Raw genomic sequence first — 18657 nt, forward strand, 5'->3', positions numbered from 1 at the left:
ATCTTTGTGGTAATGGAATAGTATGTATCTTCAATCTATACATGACAAAATTACACAATTATATAATTGAACCAATGTCGATTTCTGGTTTGTCAAACGTACTAAATGGCTATGTAAGACGTAACCATTAAGGTAAACTAGGAAAAGAGCGCGGGATCTCTCTGTACTGTCTTTGCAGTTTCCCATGAATAATATGTATTACTTCAAGATAAAAATTTTAAAAAAGTCAGTTGAATAGCTCAACCACATCTCAATCTACCTTAAAGTAAGAATGGTAAAACAATACACACAAAAATGCATTCTCATGGCTTTCGATTACAATTAAATTTTCCAAATAGAAATCTAACTGAAGTTATTCAAGTCTTCTTTGCCCACACCTACTCTAAATACAGATAAGTATAGACTCAACGTGAGTAGTCGCTTTAATCACATACACCTCAGAAATCTGGATGAGAACATTCTGGCTTAAAATGTCTGATGCTATACATCAGCAAGCAATGGCAAGAGAGAGCAAATAATGTTAATGGAAGACTACTATACATTTTGCTTAGTCATGTGAGGAATGGACTTAAAAAATAACTTGGTTTCCAAGATATATAACCATATGAAAGTTACAGGGTCTCATCCTTAACTAGAATGACTAGCCATACTGAAAAAATTGTCTTCCCTTAAAAAAACCATGGCCGACTATAAAATATATAGCACAATGTATCAAGTAAGCTCAAGAACCTATAAACTGGTTTTCTGATACTACAAAAATTATACACAAGGTTTTTTCTTAGGAGGACTTTTCAAAAAATGTCACAGCCTTATGTCTTAATTAGTGCATCTAATTTCTAATGTCTATGGGTTTTCTGTTTAAAATTCATCAATTCAGATCTAAATATCTAAATTGTATTTTCTATGCTTGGCCTACTGAGAGGCTGGTAGGAACACTCCTCGGTTCAGTGATTATTACTCTGACCTTTTAGGGAGAACGCTACCTCTGTACATATGTTCCCGCCCAGATTACAGGTTACTGATTACTGTATTTTAAGCAATCTCTATCTTGATTTTTTAAAACTACTTAGCATGGAAAATATATTAAAACTTCAGAGAACCTGCTGTGGCGATGAGAAGAGCAGTAGACTGCGTTTCCGGGGCAGTCATGCCAAGCGGGCACCCAGCAGTGCAATCGCAGCAGCAGCAGGGCCTCAGAGCTCTGCGCCAGGGCTTCTGGCTGCTGCCCACTCTCCCTTATTCCTCCTAATTCTCCCAGCTTGGTTCTACACCTTCTTAGCTAATGCAAACTACCCACTATACTTTCATTATTAAACCTTATGCTCTAAGCAACCATACCCTGTTTCTGTTGTCTGCAACTAAGAACCCTGCAAAGCACTTCAACCTGTCCAAGTGATTTCAGTGTAGTCAGGGTTGAGAAGCTCTGATTTAAGGCAATGGTACTGAAATTGTGGTCCACTCTACCTAGTCATCTACAGCGTTTAAAATGCACATTATGAGCTCCACTTACTGAATCAAACTCTCTAGATGGGAAGGCACACAAATGTATATTTTAGCCACCCTAGTGATTCTTAATGCACAGGAAAGCCTTTGGTAAAGGCAATGAAATAAAGCCTATAAACAGCAGACACAAACAAGTTGCTTAAGAAACATTCACTTTAGACAAGTATCACCAGAAACAGAATTAAAAGAAATTAAGCCACCACCAATCTGAATGTTAAAAACAAATTAACGAGAGAAGACTATTTTGGAATCAGATAACAAATTAATTAGTAACAGAAAGACAAAAGGCAAATTCTCATTAAAACAATTTCCAAAGGCAAAACTTACCTTCCCTCCCGCTTGACCCCGTACTGCAAAACAAAACAGCGTTGACTCTTCTGCATTGCCTTCCATCTTAAATTGTGCGAAGCTAGCCGCGTGTCCCTCAATGGGCTGAGACACTTTCCTATCTACAGAATATAACTGCATAGCTCCCACCACACGATTTTGCTAAAAGATCAAGCAGAATAAAGTTTAGGGTCCCAACGAACCAGTAACTTCCAGATACAATAATCAGTGAAATAATTAAAACACTTTATCATCTTTAGAAGGATTTACAATTCCTTTTCTCTCAATGTAGATTTGATGCTTAATTTAAAATTTAGTTGCAAACATTCTATTAAAGCTTAACATGAATGTTTAAAATGTGCCTCACATACAACCATCTTTTTACACTATCTTTTAAAAAAAAAAAAAAAAAAAAGATATAGGAGTACTCGGAGAAGGCAATGGCACTCCACTCCAGTACTCTTGCCTGGAAAAATCCCATGGGCAGAGGAGGCTGGTAGGCTGTAGTCCATGGGGTCGCTAAGAGTCGGACACGACTGAGCGACTTCACTTTCACTTTTTCACTTTCATACATTGGAGAAGGAAATGGCAACCCACTCCAGTGTTCTTGCCTGGAGAATCCCAGGGACGGGGGAACCTGGTGGGCTGCTGTCCATGGGGTCACACAGAGTCGGACATGACTGAAGTGACTTAGCAGTAGCAGCAGGAGTACTCATTCTGCAGTAAATATCCACAATAAATTCCAAATCACTCAAACTCATTCCCTCAACCCGCAGAGAAGACCTCAAAACACCTTGCTAAGAGTACTCCAACCTGTATGACAGTATAAGGGATTAAACCAGCAACTTTTATTTCTTTTTAAAAAAAAGGGGGGGGGGGGGTCAGATGGGCAAAGAAGATCCAATTTCAAAATAAACTACATTTCAAGCACATAAATTCTCTAGACCTTTTCTTTATTAAAAACTAGAAAAATGTTACCTGTGCAGATATGCCAGTCAGAAGTAACCACTTTTGCTTTGCATCAGTTCGATAATTGATAATCTGGCACCCTGCGAGGCTAGAGTGGCGATCAAACATTTTCACCGGCTGCGACTCTCCTTCCATACTCCAATGATAAACTGCATTATCCGTAACAAGAGCAACCGTATTCAAAGAGATCCATTTCCAGAAGGTGACATCATCAGTCATGGTATGGGCCTTCATTTTACTTTTCATTTCAATGTTAAATATCTGGAGAGTTTTCCCAGCTAAAAACAAAAGTAAGAATTATGAATCACTAAGAAAGCAAAGCTCAAGATAAATTAATATCTAGCTAGATCAGACTATCTCTGCAGCAAAATCTGTAACTTCCAAACAAAATGGTCCTAGCGTGAGACTAATAACATCTACAGTAGTCACAGTGACAGAGCTGCAACCACTAAGGAGCTGGGGCTGAGCAATCTACACCTAAACGTGAAGCAAAAACTATCACCTCTAACAAACACACTTTAAACAGATAGTATTACTTCCACCTCTAACAAACCCACTTTAAACAGATAGTATTACTTCCAAAGAGTTTTGAATCCCAACTAAAAATGAACAGCTCCCTTAATGATGAAAAACAAGTTGTAACCTTCATACTTAATTAAGAATGCTTACCCATAAACTTAATGGTTGGTACACAGAAAAAAAAAAAAGGTTGGTACACAGAAAAAAACAAATCTGATTCAAGCACATGGGGAAAACGTCTACTTTTTAAAAGGCAGCCATCCCCCATTCAAATATATCTTGTGGAAACTTCTTCGGAAGAGGATCTACTTCAACTCTACCTGTACCACTAACACATGAGAGAGGTGCATGCTACACTGTATTGGTTTAAGATACAAAGGGAAGGTAGAGGTGCTACAGAAAAGGAGAGGAAGACAAAGGAGGATGGTTTCAGATGTTAATATGTTAAAGGTAAGAACAAAATTCAAGCTTCAACCAGTTAAAACAGCAAACATTTAGTAAAAGAGGATGAAATCTGCTGTGAATGTTAAAAGAGTTCACTGAGTCAGATGCAAAGGTTTATACTTAAAATTTGAGACCCATCACAATCCAAAAAGTGATTTGGGTTAATAGAGATCAAAGCCCACAGCTAACACTAGGCTGTCTAATTCATATTAGTCCTTAGAGACTAAGGAAAACTCCATTCCTGAGCCTCAAGAGAATTTGGCTCCTGAAGAACAAAAATTATAAGGTAGTAAGGGAGTGGGGGTGGAGAGAGGGATGGGAGGGACACAAAACATACAGCTTTGTACCACAACCCTCCTTAATTACTACATGGGTAAAAACTTCTTCCATAAAATGAAGAATGTTATCCCCATCCCACACAATATGTAAACCACAACCAGACTTGAACAATTGTGAGAGTTATGGTCCTGTTTATAAAAAGAAACTAAGGGGTTTGAAACTGGTTTCAGAAGGAAGCCATATTTGGGAATGACTTAACTTTCCTTTGTTTCTTCCCCAACCCCTAGTTAATTACATGTTTTATTCTTTATGTGAAAGAGGTTGGAGCATATGTACATGGGGTGTTTTGGGGAGGAGGGCAAGGGTTGACAGCTTAACTATGTAGTGTAGACACAAAGGCACAAATCTATAATGGTATTACTGTATGGGGCTCTGAAAACTTTTTCAATTTATTCTTTTTATAAAACAGGACAATAACTAACACAATCTAATTTAAGAAAACTCACCATCTGCACACATAAGAAAGCATTAAGAAATGTGATAAAATAACAATAACATTAAAAATAGAAAAGAATTATGAGAAAATTAAAACGATGGCCTTTTAATAGAGGAATGAGAGCTGTTAAGCAATTGAATTTAAATTCTTTAAGGAGGCTGAAGGGAACTTACTACCTTAAACATGTACTGCAAATAACAGACCACTGCCACAGAACAAGTACCCCAGGTAAAATCTGGACCATCTTTCCCAGAGATGAGATCAACTTCTATCTTGGAGATGTAACAGTGACTTATTTGAATGTTTTCAGTCCACCCCTCACCCAACCAATTTAATTTCCAAACAGTGTTACTACTAAACACAAAATATAAATCATGTGGAAAAAACAAGTCTATTTAAATACTTCAGCACCTGGAACAAGTCACCCACAAATTTACCAAGAAATTACCAAGAATCTGAAGACTTCCTCCTACTATCAAGAAGAAAAGCAACAAACCAAAAAACAGCCAATTAAATGTCTCTTTCAAGTTGAGATAGTTATCTAGCCCTCGTAAGAGTCTGTTTTAAATAGTCAATTCTACTTTCAGTCTAAAGTTCAAAGGACAAAACTTAACGTAAGACTCCCAGAAAGCGTGAGGGCCTCTGAACTCTGTTTGGACTGCCAGGTTGTAGAGTTAGTTCCCTACTATGGCAATTGAAGTCAGTCTGAATAAACTAACACCATTGATTCCAAAAAGTTAATACCCACCTATATATACACATACACTTTTAAAAATTAGTCTAAGTTCAAGCCAGTTTTAGAATTTGTTAAATGTAACACAAACCTGACATATAAAAAAGACACAGAATGAAGAGCAAGTTTATCACCATAACAAAATTCTGCCACGTTTAGTTGCTAATACTAGTAAAGTATATTTTACTCCAGAAAACAAATCACTAATTTCTTGTGTCTTCTGTAAATGGGGTTATGTTTTTAATATAATATTACCACACCATAGGTATAAAGCTTAAATTCATTTAATCTAAATCTTAAAATTTTCCAAGTATGAGTAGAAAGTAAGACAGCTCACAGAATTATGCCAAGTAAAAGTCATGAAAATAGTTTAAAAAATCACAGTAACAGCTTTCACTTTGCAGATCTGTTTAACCAAACTTAATATACTAAAAAAAAGATTCTAATTACTGTATTTGAATAAATTCCTATAGGAAAAGTTTTTTTTTTTTTTTTTTAATTTTATTTTATTTTTAAACTTTACATAACTGTATTAGATTTGCCAAATATCAAAATGAATCCGCCACAGGTTTACATGTGTTCCCCATCCTGAACCCTCCTCCCTCCTCCCTCCCCATTCCATCCCTCTGGGTCGTCCCAGTGCACCAGCCCCAAGCATCCAGTATCATGCATCGAACCTGGACTGGAAAAGTTTTAAGAAAAAAACACAATCTGTTTATACCTTTTAGTGCAATTACTTTGCTGGCTGGATTCATGATGGCGCTGTCTGCTGAAATTGGTCTTCGAATTGGATTACTTGGGTCATTCATATCAATAATTACCACCTGGGCCTGCTCTCCTACTTTCTCTCTAATGCAGATAAATTTGTCTGACTCCATAGTCAAGGTACTGAAGCCAATGTTTGCTGGGTTTATACCCAGGTTCTGGAGCTGAGGGAAGAAAAAAACAAAAAATATTAATAAATCATGCTACAAAGTGAATTAGAAAGACTTGATATTCATGTGTGATCATCATTACAAATCCTCATTTAACCATTACTACTTCAAGGTCAACACTGACAACTCCATTACACGGATTCAAATGAGGCAATTAATATAATGGACCTTCTCTCTTCCAACAAGTATGGTTTTCAATTGTTTTGTTATAATCCTGCAGTTGTAACTTGAGAGGTATAACCATCTGGTGACAACTAAGAGGAGGAACAGACAGATATAAAGGTAAGAGCTACATCTGAGAGGTAGCCTTTATGGGTCAAGGAACCTGAGGTAATCAATGTTTCTTGGCTTGGGATTTCTGAACTATTAGATCTGTCCTCTCTAATCCCCTTTAGGATTTAGTAGTTACTTGATCATATGTACTGGACTTCAGGAAACTGAAAATTATTGATAAATTATAGCATAAAATGAGAGAGTTAAAAATTTCACAGGGTTCTTGGTCTAAAGTAACTTGGATCAGCCAGAGCAGACAAGTAAGTTACAATACTTGGCAAAAAGTGCCAAAACAAAGATACCTAAGAGAGATCCAGTCAAAGGAAGCCTACAGGCAAGGGAGTGAATGTGTTCAACAGAAGCAGACTAGAGAACACACCACAGAAGGATGAGCACATATTAAGGCCTAGAGATATGAAAGTGTGGTCTGCTGTGGCTTTGCTGGTGGTCCACTGGTTAAGAATCTGCCTTTCAATGCAGGGGATGCTGGTTAGATCCCTGGTTGGAGAACTAAGATCTCACATGCTGTGGGGCAACTAAGCCCATGTGCTGCTACTAAGACCCAAAACAGCTAAATAAATAACTAAAAAAAAAAAGAAGTGTGGTCTGCTAAGGGAATTCTAAGTGCTCTTGTAACACTGGGAATAGAGATTATGTATGAAAGGTTTTTGGAGAATTAAGATTACAAACACAAGTATGGGCTAGACTGGTAAGATAGATGTACCCCAGTAAGAATCAGGAATTGATCCTAAGGAAACTACTTAAGGATTTTAACAAGGAAAATAATGGAATCAGATTTGCTTTGTGTATGCAGAAGCTATTAATTTGCTAAGCAAATGTACAAGATCTAAAGATGACACATCTTTAAAAACTAGTTAAATATATAACTGAGAACAAGAGGAGAAGGAGACTTCTACCAGACTGGGTCACTTCTCTAGGTGACTAAATGTAGTATAATAGACCACCACTCAAAGGCTACCTGAAGGCTTTCTTAGCTTTGACCAGCCTGAGGGTTTTATTTTTTTCCTCCAACAGGTAACAAATTCACATGGAACAAAATACAAACAAAAATTTTAAAGCAGGAAGATGAAAAAAAAATTTTTTTAAGCATGGGAAAAGAAAAATCACTGTCACTACTCTCTTCTGGACCAGCTGAGCCAAGGTAACTGTGCATGCATGCTCAGTCACTCAGTCCTGTCCAACTCTGTGCAACCCCACGGACTGTAGCCCTCCAGGCTCCTCCTCTGTCCATGGAATTTTTCAGGCAAGATACTGGAGTGGGTTGCCATTTCCTACTCCAGGGGATCTTCCTGACCCAGGGACTGAACCCATGTCTCTTTCATTGGCAGGTGGATTCTTTACTGCTGAGCCACCTGGGAAGCCCTAAAGGTAACTGTCTTTTACATAAATTATTCTGTCAAACTCTTCTGCTAATAGCGCTTAAGTATAACCAGTCCAGGATTTCAAAAGAATACAACGTAAGATTAAGAGACTACATTGTAATTTCACCTCCCTCTTACTCCTCAATGACTGTAGGTACAATGATATAGTTACAGTAACTTTGTCACTGAATACCAGGGTAAGTAACCAAGCAATTGTCTAACTATTAACACAAACATGGTAATAAAGTGGACGATTAACTAGTTGTACAAGCTCAAGTATATGCTGTAGTGCAAGGCAAGTATACAAGCTGTGAGATATGTAACTTATAAGTGAGTTTGGTTACAACTTTATGAATTACCAATTTTCATTTCTTCCTAACTTTAACTTTTAGTGACATTCAGTTTTAGAACTAATGGAGGAAGATAAAGAAGTGGTCCTCAACAATCCATGAAGGGAACTTGTGGAGGGTTAAGGGATGCCTTGTGCAAACCAGGCTGTCTGATTTCGTAAGAGGTGGATACATTTGTATTTCTGAGTAGACCACTCCTCAGGCTCAAGTTTAATTGAGTTACCTTTCCAATAATTAAAAAAATATTTCAGTAGATCCTAGAGTTCCCAGAACCATATACATAAAAGCAACAAGTTATCTTCTAAACGACTCTTTAAAAGAATTCTAGGCCTCTAAGTTACTACCAAGCATTCACCAAAAGCAATTTTGAGTCTCAGCTGTCACAGCTTAAATCCTATAGTGTCTGAGAAAGTAAAAATAAACAGTGCTAGTCAAACAGTAAAATTAAAACAAGGATGCAAACCACAAACACACTAAACTAAATGATTCCAAGAGATTCTTTTTTATTCCTCCACATAAGAGGTAGGTAGAAGGTAACTCTAAGAGAAGAAAACACTATGAGATAATAAAGAGGAGGGAAAATGGTAAGTCAAGAAACATGTGTTTTATTCTTTACCAGATCTCCAGATAAATGCATCAAGAAATGTCTTCAAAAGCCAGCAGAGACCTTTAGCCTCATAGCTGTTTTATTTGCAGAAAAAAGCAAAGATTTGCTGCAAAGTGGGGGCACTTCCTGATACTTCTCAATCTATGTAGTACTTTTACTTTTTTTTCTCATTAAACACATTCTACCAAGAAAGCTGTGTATATATATTTTAACCTTCTCTATCAACAATGTACTCCATATGAAAGATTTATACTTTATTAAAAATAAATTAAATAAAAACTAGATGGCAAATCCTCACCAATCTACACATTTAAACATTTTAAGAAGCATACTTAAGTAATGCCCATTTACACAACTAAATAGGAAACTTCTCCTTCCTAAAAAGCCTCTCCCAGTTGTTAGGATAAGTAACCTATTCCAAAAGGTTAACAGAAAGTTACTTTTTCTCCCTCCTCTTCAAATAAGGTCAGTAAGAATTTTTCCTCATTGCTGATACTTCTCAGTGAGAATCCCCAGTTCAGTTCAGTTCAGTTCAGTTCAGTCGCTCAGTCGTGTCTGACTCTTTGCGACCCCGTGAATCGCAGCACGCCAGGCCTCCCTGTCCATCACCAACTCCCGGAGTTCACTCAGACTCATGTCCATTGAGTCAGTGATGCCATGCAGCCATCTCATCCTCTGTCGTCCCCTTCTCCTCCTGCCCCCAATCCCTCCTAGCATCAGAGTCTTTTCCAATGAGTCAACTCTTCACATGAGGTGGCCAAAGTACTGGAGTTTCAGCTTTAGCATCATTCCTTCCAAAGAAATCCCAGGGCTGATCTCCTTTTGATGGACTGGTTGGATCTCCTTGCAATCCAAGGGACTCTCAAGAGTCTTCTCCAACACCACAGTTCAAAAGCATCAATTCTTCAGCGCTCAGCCTTCTTCACAGTCCAACTCTGACATCCATATATGACCACAGGAAAAACCATAGCCTTGACTAGACGAACCTTTGTTGGCAAAGTAATGTCTCTGCTTTTGAATATGCTCTCTAGGTTGGTCATAACTTTCCTTCCAAGGAGTAAGCATCTTTTAAAAATTTCATGGCTGCAGTCACCATCTGCGGTGATTTTGGAGCCCCCAAAAATAAAGTCTGACACTGTTTCCACTGTTTCCCCATCTATTTCCCATGAAGTGATGGGACCAGATGCCATGATCTTCATTCTCTGAATGTTGAGCTTTGAGCCAACTTTTTCACTCTCCACTTTCACTTTCATCAAGAGGCTTTTTAGTTCTTCTTCACTTTCTGCCATAAGGGTGGTGTCATCTGCATATCTGAGGTTATTGATATTTCTCCCGGCAATCTTGATTCCAGCTTGTGTTTCTTCCAGTCCAGCGTTTCTCATGATGTACTCTGCAGAGAAGTTAAATAAGCAGGGTGACAATATACAGCCTTGATGAACTCCTTTTCCTATTTGGAACCAGTCTGTTGTTCCATGTCCAGTTCTGTTGCTGTTGCTTCCTGACCTGCATACAAATTTCTCAAGAGGCAGATCAGGTGGTCTGGTATTCCCATCTCTTTCAGAATTTTCCACAGTTTATTGTGATCCACACACTCAAAGGCTTTGGCATAGTCAATAAAGCAGAAATAGATGTTTTTTCTGGAACTCTCTTGCTTTTTCCATGATCCAGCGGATGTTTACAATTTGATCTCTGGTTCCTCTGCCTTTTCTAAAACCAGCTTGAACATCAGGAAGTTCACGGTTCACATATTGCTGAAGCCTGGCTTGGAGAATTTTGAGCATTACTTTACTAGCGTGTGAGGTGAATGCAATTGTGCGGTAGTTTGAGCGTTCTTTGGCATTGCCTTTCTTTGGGATTGGAATGAAAACTGACCTTTTCCAGCCCAGAACACTCACCAATTCTTCCCAAATTTTCCAAGGGTATATTAAAAAGGAAAACATCCCAAAGCAATTCTGGTGTAGATGCACTCTCAAAATGGGGTCACATAAAAGGGTTATCATACTAGATATCTATGTCTAATAATATTTGTGTAGATTAAAACTTTAAAATACAACGAAGGGAATTCCTGGCGATCCAATGGCTAGGACTCCACATTTCCACTGCTGCAAGCCCAGGTTTGATCACTTGTCAGGGAACTAGGGTCCCACAAGCTGCACAGTGCAGACAAAGAACAAAACCCAACACACTGTAATGTTTTTAAACAGGTTTCATTTTCAAAACAACATATACTAGCCATAAAATATTCTAGTCAGTTATAAAGGTCTAATGGTGATGAAAGTGAAAGAGGAGAGTGAAAAAGCTGGCTTAAAGCTCAACATTCAGAAAACGAAGATCATGGCATCCCATCCCATCACTTCATGCAAATAGATGAGGAAACAGTGGAAACAGTGGCTGACTTTACTTTTCTGGTCTCCAAAATCACTGCAGATGGTGACTGCAGACATGAAATTAAAAGAAGCTTGCTCCTTAGAAGGACAGTTATGACCAACCTAGCCCGCATATTAAGAAGTAGAGACATTACTTTGCCAACAAAGGTCCGTCTAGTCAAGGCTATGGTTTTTCCAGTGGTCATGTATGGATATGAGAGTTGGACTATAAAGAAAGCTGAGCGCTGAAGAATTGATGCTTTTGAAAACTGTGGTGTTGGAGAAGACTCTTGAGAGTCCCTTGGACTGCAAGGAGATCCAACCAGTCCATCCTAAAGGAGATCAGTCCTGGGTGTTCATTGGAGCGACTGATGTTGAAGTTGAAATTCCAATACTCTGGCCACCTGATGCGGAGAGCTGACTCATTTGAAAAGACTCTGATGCTGGGAAAGATTGAGGGCAGGAGGAGAAGGGGACGACAGAGGATGAGATGGCTGGATGGCATCACCAACACAATGGACATGGGTTTGGGTGGACTCTGGGAGTTGGTGATGGACAGGGAGGCCTGGCGTGCTGTGATTCATGGGGTCACAATGAGTCAGATACAACTGAGCGACTGAACTGAACTGAATGGTATATGAGCTATATACCACAGAAACTGAATCACAGATTGTGGAACAAACCATTAATAAATTAAGAGAACATACTAAGCATCTACATACTTGCAGCTGTTTTCAGAGAATACACAATAATACTCAAACTGTCCACATTTTTTATCCTCTCAATTAGCAAAATATCACTACTTTTGAAGTTGTTTGTTGTTCAGTCGCTAAACTGTGTTGTGATCCCATGGACTGCCGCATACCAGGCTTCCCTTCTGTCCTTCACCATCTCCTGGACTTTGCTCAAACTCCTGTCCATTAAGTCGGTGATGCCATCCAACCATCATGTCTTCTGTGGTCCCCTTCTCCTTCTGCCCTGAATCTTCCCCAGCATCAACGTCTTTCCCAATGAGTCAGCTCTTTCCATCAGGTGGCTTAACTCTATTGGAGCCTCAGCATCAGTCCTTCCAATGAACATTCAGGGTTGATTACCTTTAGGACTGACTCGTTTGATCTCCATGGTATCCAAGGGACTCTCAACTGTTGAAGTTGGGAATATTCTGAGATATTCTTGGAAGTTTCTATAATAAAGTATCTTTTTTAAACTTCAAATAATTTTTATTATAACTATTATTTATAAAATAAGAATATGGAGTCAATACCCTTCAGTCCAAAAAAATGAATCTTTTTCTTTTTGAATAGTTGTGACATGCATATGACAAAGAATTCATTCTATACAAAAGGGTATGCTGCTGCTGCTGCTAAGTCGCTTCAGTCATGTGCGACTCTGTGCGACCCCATGAACCACAGCCCACCAGGCTGCCCCGTCCCTGGGATTCTCCAGGCAAGAACACTGGAGTGGGTTGCCATTTCCTTCTCCAATGCATGAAAGTGAAAAGTGAAAGTGAAGTCGCTCAGTCATGTCAGACTCTGTGCGACCCCATGGACTGCAGCCTACCAGGCTCCTCCGTCCATGGGATTCTCCAGGCAAGAGTACTGGAGTGGGGTGACACACGGGTATAACTACTATTAAAAGGCACTCACTCCACATTTCCAGTAATACCTCTCTCCCGCCAGCAACTAGGGATACTTTTCCATCTTAGATATCCTATGCCCAGGTTAAAAAAAAAATATGTATATATATTTCCAGTTTCCCTTAAAAAGAAACAACACTAGTCTCCCTTAAAAAAAACCAAAGCACTAATGGCACATGCACAGAAGCACACAGCCACTGACTGCTCCCTTGTAAAGAAGTCACCTGAACTTTGCAGTTTGTTTCGTTTCCAGGCTAGATTCTGCATACTAGTCTGTAAGTGGCACTACTCTAAGACTTGACACTTAAATCTAGTTCAGATGCTAAAAAATAAGTAGTCATTCATCCCTAGTTACCCACTGGGGATTGGTTCCAGGTGCCGTGGCAGACATCAAAAATCCACAGATGCTGGTTAAGGCCTTTATATGTATGGGAAACCACAGATAAGGAGAGGAGGGTTGACTGTAAATAGATTTACTGTTAATCAGCACACCCAAACTCTGGAGTGCCCTGGAATTATATTTTACAAATGATACAGAATTGTTTCCTTTTCCTTTCCCCCTGTCCCCCCAATTTAGATTACATGCCAAAAGACAAAAAAGACACTGCATTCTTAGTTTTGTAGTGAGAAACAGTATTTCAGATTCCCCACAATCCAGAGAACAGAGAAGGTTCTCCATTCAAATAGACAATTACCATACAAATGCATAACTCTGATTATAAACTACAAATGCCATCCAAAATCAGTTTTGTGGATTCATAAGAGAAAAAATGTCTGGGTTTAGCCCTAGTTTTGCCACATAAATGACCAAAGGTAAATCAGTTATCTCTGTATATCTACCATTTCTTTATCTGAAACATGTGAGATGATAGTACATTTCCCACAATTGTGAGGATTTAACTGAAGTGCTTTCAGAACATAGTAAAGCCTCACTAGATACTATTAGCACATATAATACATGAGTACTCTGGCCAGCTCAAGATTAGCTTTTTTTGAATTTGCATTTTATCTGCTTAATTCAGCTGTGCTAGAAGTTGGCTAAAACTCGGGGTGTGAATTTCTTTGAACTACTGATAAAAAGATTACTAGTCTCTCTGTGCTCAACTTAGTAGACACTGCATGTTTGTTTTTTCTTTTGAGAAAAGGAAATTACCCTTTAAAATTTCCAATTCTGCTCTTTAAATTTACCCAACTAAAAGTCAGGTAGACACGTGACTCTTCAAAATCACGTAACATAGAATCATGTAATATATCCATGCCAAGTAACCCCATTTTACTTCAATTATTATTTTTAGGGGCACATGGAACAGTACTGTTGAGGCTTTCTAGCAAACTTGGCAAATATATCTCCTAAACCTTTGTTTAGGGAGCAAGCCAGGAAAACTAATGCAAACAGAAGGCGTAAGGTCAGGAGAAATAATTCTCTTTACCCTAAAGAGCTCAAGGCTAAGAAACAGCTGAAGTGGAAAGCACTTTCTCCCTTAGTGCGCCCAAGAGTTGAAGCTAGCTGGGTCAGAGAGACACGCACACACCGCTCCCCAGCCCCCGATACATTTCTAAAACCAAAATTTCCCAATTTTTCCTAATCTGCCCATGCCCCACTATTTCAGATCCATTTACCCAACTAAACCATAGCTCCTCAAATAAAAACTTTCTTAAAGAATGAAAGCCTCTGCCATTCCTGCCTCTCAATAGTTCTAAAGGCTCAAATATTCTTACACAAAAGGACAACATTTCTTTACTAATTGCATATGGCTAATTACTTTTCAGGATAATTACAGATTAAAGGATTTATGAAACCCAAGATTCTGCACTAATATAAATAAAACAGGAGAAGCTGTTCCTCGCAGAAGAAAGCTAACTTAAAAATGGTAAAAGACTGATGGAATTCTTTAAAAGTCAGTATTTTGCAATCAACACAATAATCGATTCAGACAAAAATCATCAATGGATACAAGAACACATGAAATTTTGAGAATCAAGAAGTATTTGTAATGTCTCAAAATACCTTCCCACAAAACAAAGGGAAAGGAGATTTATGGTGAAGAAAACTGTTAGACCCAACCCTCATCCAAGGGTTATGATAAAAGTTAACATAACTAGCAATGAGTCAAAATGACAGCATGTGCTTCCCTTCCCAATGTGAAGAATTACAAAGGACACATCACTCCTGCAGTATTTCTGACATACAGCCTGAATTCAATCAGAAGACACATCAGACGAACACAAACTGGGGAACATGCCACAAGAAAAATGACCTATATTCTTTTAAAAAGAGACAGGACAACTCAATGCAATTCATGATCCTGAATTTTCTTACAAAGAACATTACTGAACAACTGATGAAATCTGAATTGAGCCTGAGATAACACTAGTCTGTCAAATTCTTCACCTCAATCACTACAGTATGGCTGTATAAGACCATTTTGTTATTCTTATTAAACACATACTAGAGTATGTAGCATAGGAGAAGGCAATGGCACCCCACTCCAGTACTCTTGCCTGGAAAATCCCATGGATGGAGGAGCCTGGTGGGCCACAGTCCATGGGGTCGTTAAGAGTTGGACATGACTGAGCAACTTCACTTTCACACACTACTAGAGAAGGAAATGGCAACACACTTCAGTGTTCTTGCCTGGAGAATCCCAGGGACGGGAGAGCTTGGTGGGCTGCCGTCTGTGGGGTCACACAGAGTCGGACACGACTGAAGTGACTTAGCAGCAGCAGAGTATGTAATGGCAGAGGCATCATATCTGCAAACCACTTTCAAACAGTTCAGTAAAAAAAATGTACTGAAAGAGGATAAATCAAATGCAGCAAAAAAAAAAAAAAATAACTGACAAATCTGGGTAAAGTGTGCAAAGAATCTCTGTACCATTCTTCAACTTTTCTGTAAATCTCAAACTCTGTAAGAATTAGAATGTTTCTTACAAGAGTCATAACTGAAGGCAACATACAGATCTTGCCTGGATCCTGCTTTAAACAAACCAAATTAACATTTAGGGACAATAAGGGAAATCTGAATATGGACTGGTTTTCAGAACATTGAGGAATTGTTAACTATTAGGATGTTATAATGCTACTGTGATTATAAAAAGCTTTTCTTATTTTCTAAAGATGCATGCATACTGGAATATTTATGAACCATTATAATAGCCTAAATTTTTAAAAATGTTTAAAACAAATACAGCAAAATAGCATTAAAAATCTAGATGACTGGGTATATGCTCTCACCAGTATTATGAAAATGTGCAAACTTATTATTTTTTGAAGTTTTAAAAAAGGGATGAAAAGGTTACAGAACTTGAAAATTAAATTGAAGCTATAAGGATTAGACTTTATTGGACAGTTTACCTGTAGGGCAGGAAGGCAGAATACAACCTTAAAAGGCAGAGATGAAAATCAAATCATTCATCTGGTTTGATTTTGCTCTGTAAAGAAGCTGAATAACATCTGCCCAATTAAAACTGAGAGGTTTGCTGCACTGTCCAATATGGTCACATGTAGCCATTTACTTTAGCTTAGTAAATAAAATTAAAATTCAGTTTCTCAGTCACACTGATCTCATTTCAACTGCCACATGTGACTACCATGCTGGAAAGCACAGAATGTAGAATATTTCCATTATTGCACAGTTCTACTGGAGAGCACTGTTTTCAGAAGTTTTTCTTCCGAGTCCAACAAGGACAAAGGGAGAACTTCTTTTAAATTAAACTCTGGCAAAATATAAAGGACAGCTGGCAAAAAGACACATGCACCTTAGATAAGGATTTCAGACAAGACAAGGGGAAGCAGAAAAAAATTACAACTTTCAGGTTTCAGAGCCCAGGTAGCTGCAGGAGGCTTAAGGGAAAAAAGTCTACAAAGTTCAATGCTACAAGTCCAAGGAAGAGCCCACCTCACTCTGCGTGTTTCTTTCAAGAAAGCGCTGAACATTCAAATAGCTAAGGCCCAGGTGCTGATGTAATTTCTTCAGAGAACAGGGGAAAAGAAAAGCCCATCTCTGTGCCTGATAAACCACCACTGCCTCAATTTCTAAGATGCTCATCAATGTCAAAAAGCTTTTGCAGAAAGAGTACAACTGAAGATGAACCCTCAATTTAAAAAATGTTGACTCTGAAAGAGACTGTATTAAAATCAAAGAAATGTGGTAAAAAAAATTTTTTTAACTTCAGCAATATTAGATTCAGAAATCTAAGTTAAATGCTCATCAGTTTTTAACATTTTAAGCTTTGATTTTCCAGTCTTGGTTTTGAAACTATAGATTTAACTGTCCATGTGGCAAACAGAAAAGAGAAAGTGTCTATCACTGTATGAGGGGGAGCAAGGCATGATTAGGTGCTGCATAAAAGGTTTAAGCAGTTTAATAAATGGCAAGTTCTTAGAGCTTCCCTGGCAGCTCAGATGGTAAAGAATCTGTCTGCAATGCGGGAGACCTGGGTTTGATACCTGGGTCGGGAAGATCTCCTGAAGGGGGGCATGGCAACCCATCCAGTATTCTTGCCTGGAGAATCCCCATGAACAGAGAAGCCTGGTGGGCTACAGTCCATGGGGCTGCAAAGAATTAGACACGACTGAGAGACTAAGCACACAAGCTCTTAGAATAGCATGGGGGCACATAAGAATTTGTTTTAGAGATTTCTATCCTTTTACAGTTATTTAACTCTGGGACCATGGTCTCATGACAAACTATTCGAAAACAGATTGGCTCTGATGTCATGCTACTAACATTACATAGCGAGGGCCAATGTGGGAATCGCTTTTTTTCAAAATTCTTGTTACTAAAGAAAGCTTGGAAAAACCTTCACGTATCAAGGAAATCAGGAAATCCATTGACGGTGAGTCAGCATCTATTAGAATACATTAGTGATCAAACTATGAAAACGTTGTTAAAGGAACCAAATGGACTATGTCTATATTAATCCAATAGTATACATGTGTTAAAAAGGGTAGAAAAAATAAAAAGAGTAAAAAATTCTGCCATAAGACAATTCAACCAACTAAAACCAGACTACTTTTTCAATGTCCAATTCTTTGACTAGCTAAAAATGACACTCTCCATCAGCCTAACGTCTGTCTAAGCAATCAATCACAATTGTGTTTGTGCCTACAAATATCATACAATTTAAAGAATAACAAATTTGCTTTGAGTCTACTAATTTCATCCAGCACTTCCTACATCTGATCAGACAGGAACATTTACTGGAAACAGGTTTCTTTATAAGCACACCCGGGGAGTCTGCTTCCTAATGAATGACTAGTAAGCTCAGGACACAACTCATTTACCAGCTGAATCAGCTGAAGATCAAAATATATTAAACTTTGTGTCTATGACAGCATTATTAAGGAGTATGTTTCACAATTAGTGCTTGGCTTTACACTTTCCGGTTCCTTCCTCCTTTTTCGTCTTAATAGTTACAATGTAAAGGAAGGATGTACAGATACTGTGTTTCAGACAAGGCAGTTTTTGTGCCTGCTCTCATATAATCCTACTTCAGTTACATTTTCTGTAAATGAACCATGCGTCTTTTGGGGGGAGGGGGAGGTGCACCATGTGGCCTACAGGATCCTAGTTCCCCCACCAAGGATGGAACCCTCACCCCCTGCAGTGGAAGCACAGTCTTAACCACTAGGCAGAGAAGGAAGTCCCTGCATCTTGTATCCTGATAAAGACTTAAGTCTTTATTTACTTTACTGCTAGAGTAAAGAAGTCAACAATTTTAGTCCTGTTGATACTTGGATGTCACCCAATACTGATATTTTTAAGTGCTTGAAGATCTGGTTAACTTCCTACCCAAGGATTTCACTCAGCATGACTTCCTTTAAAGTTCCAAACAT

The 18657-nt window shown here is 38.5% G+C and overlaps 1 protein-coding gene across 4 annotated transcripts in view; it reads right to left on the bottom strand.

Moving 5' to 3' along the window:
• Positions 1-18657, bottom strand: part of CLTC (clathrin heavy chain) — a 71378-nt gene that overhangs the window by 42352 nt on the left and 10369 nt on the right. For all 4 annotated transcript variants that reach the window (XM_025281171.3, XM_025281172.3, XM_006065429.4 and 1 more), the window contains exons 2-4: positions 5992-6199; positions 2809-3077; positions 1831-1992 (exon numbers count right to left, since the gene is read on the bottom strand). In XM_025281171.3, coding sequence (XP_025136956.1) covers positions 1831-1992; positions 2809-3077; positions 5992-6199 — 639 coding nt within the window. The remainder of the gene's footprint in view (positions 1-1830; positions 1993-2808; positions 3078-5991; positions 6200-18657) is intronic.

This window comes from Bubalus bubalis, chromosome 3 (genome assembly GCF_019923935.1).
Source record: "Bubalus bubalis isolate 160015118507 breed Murrah chromosome 3, NDDB_SH_1, whole genome shotgun sequence".
In the NCBI taxonomy this organism is placed as follows: domain Eukaryota; kingdom Metazoa; phylum Chordata; class Mammalia; order Artiodactyla; family Bovidae; genus Bubalus; species Bubalus bubalis.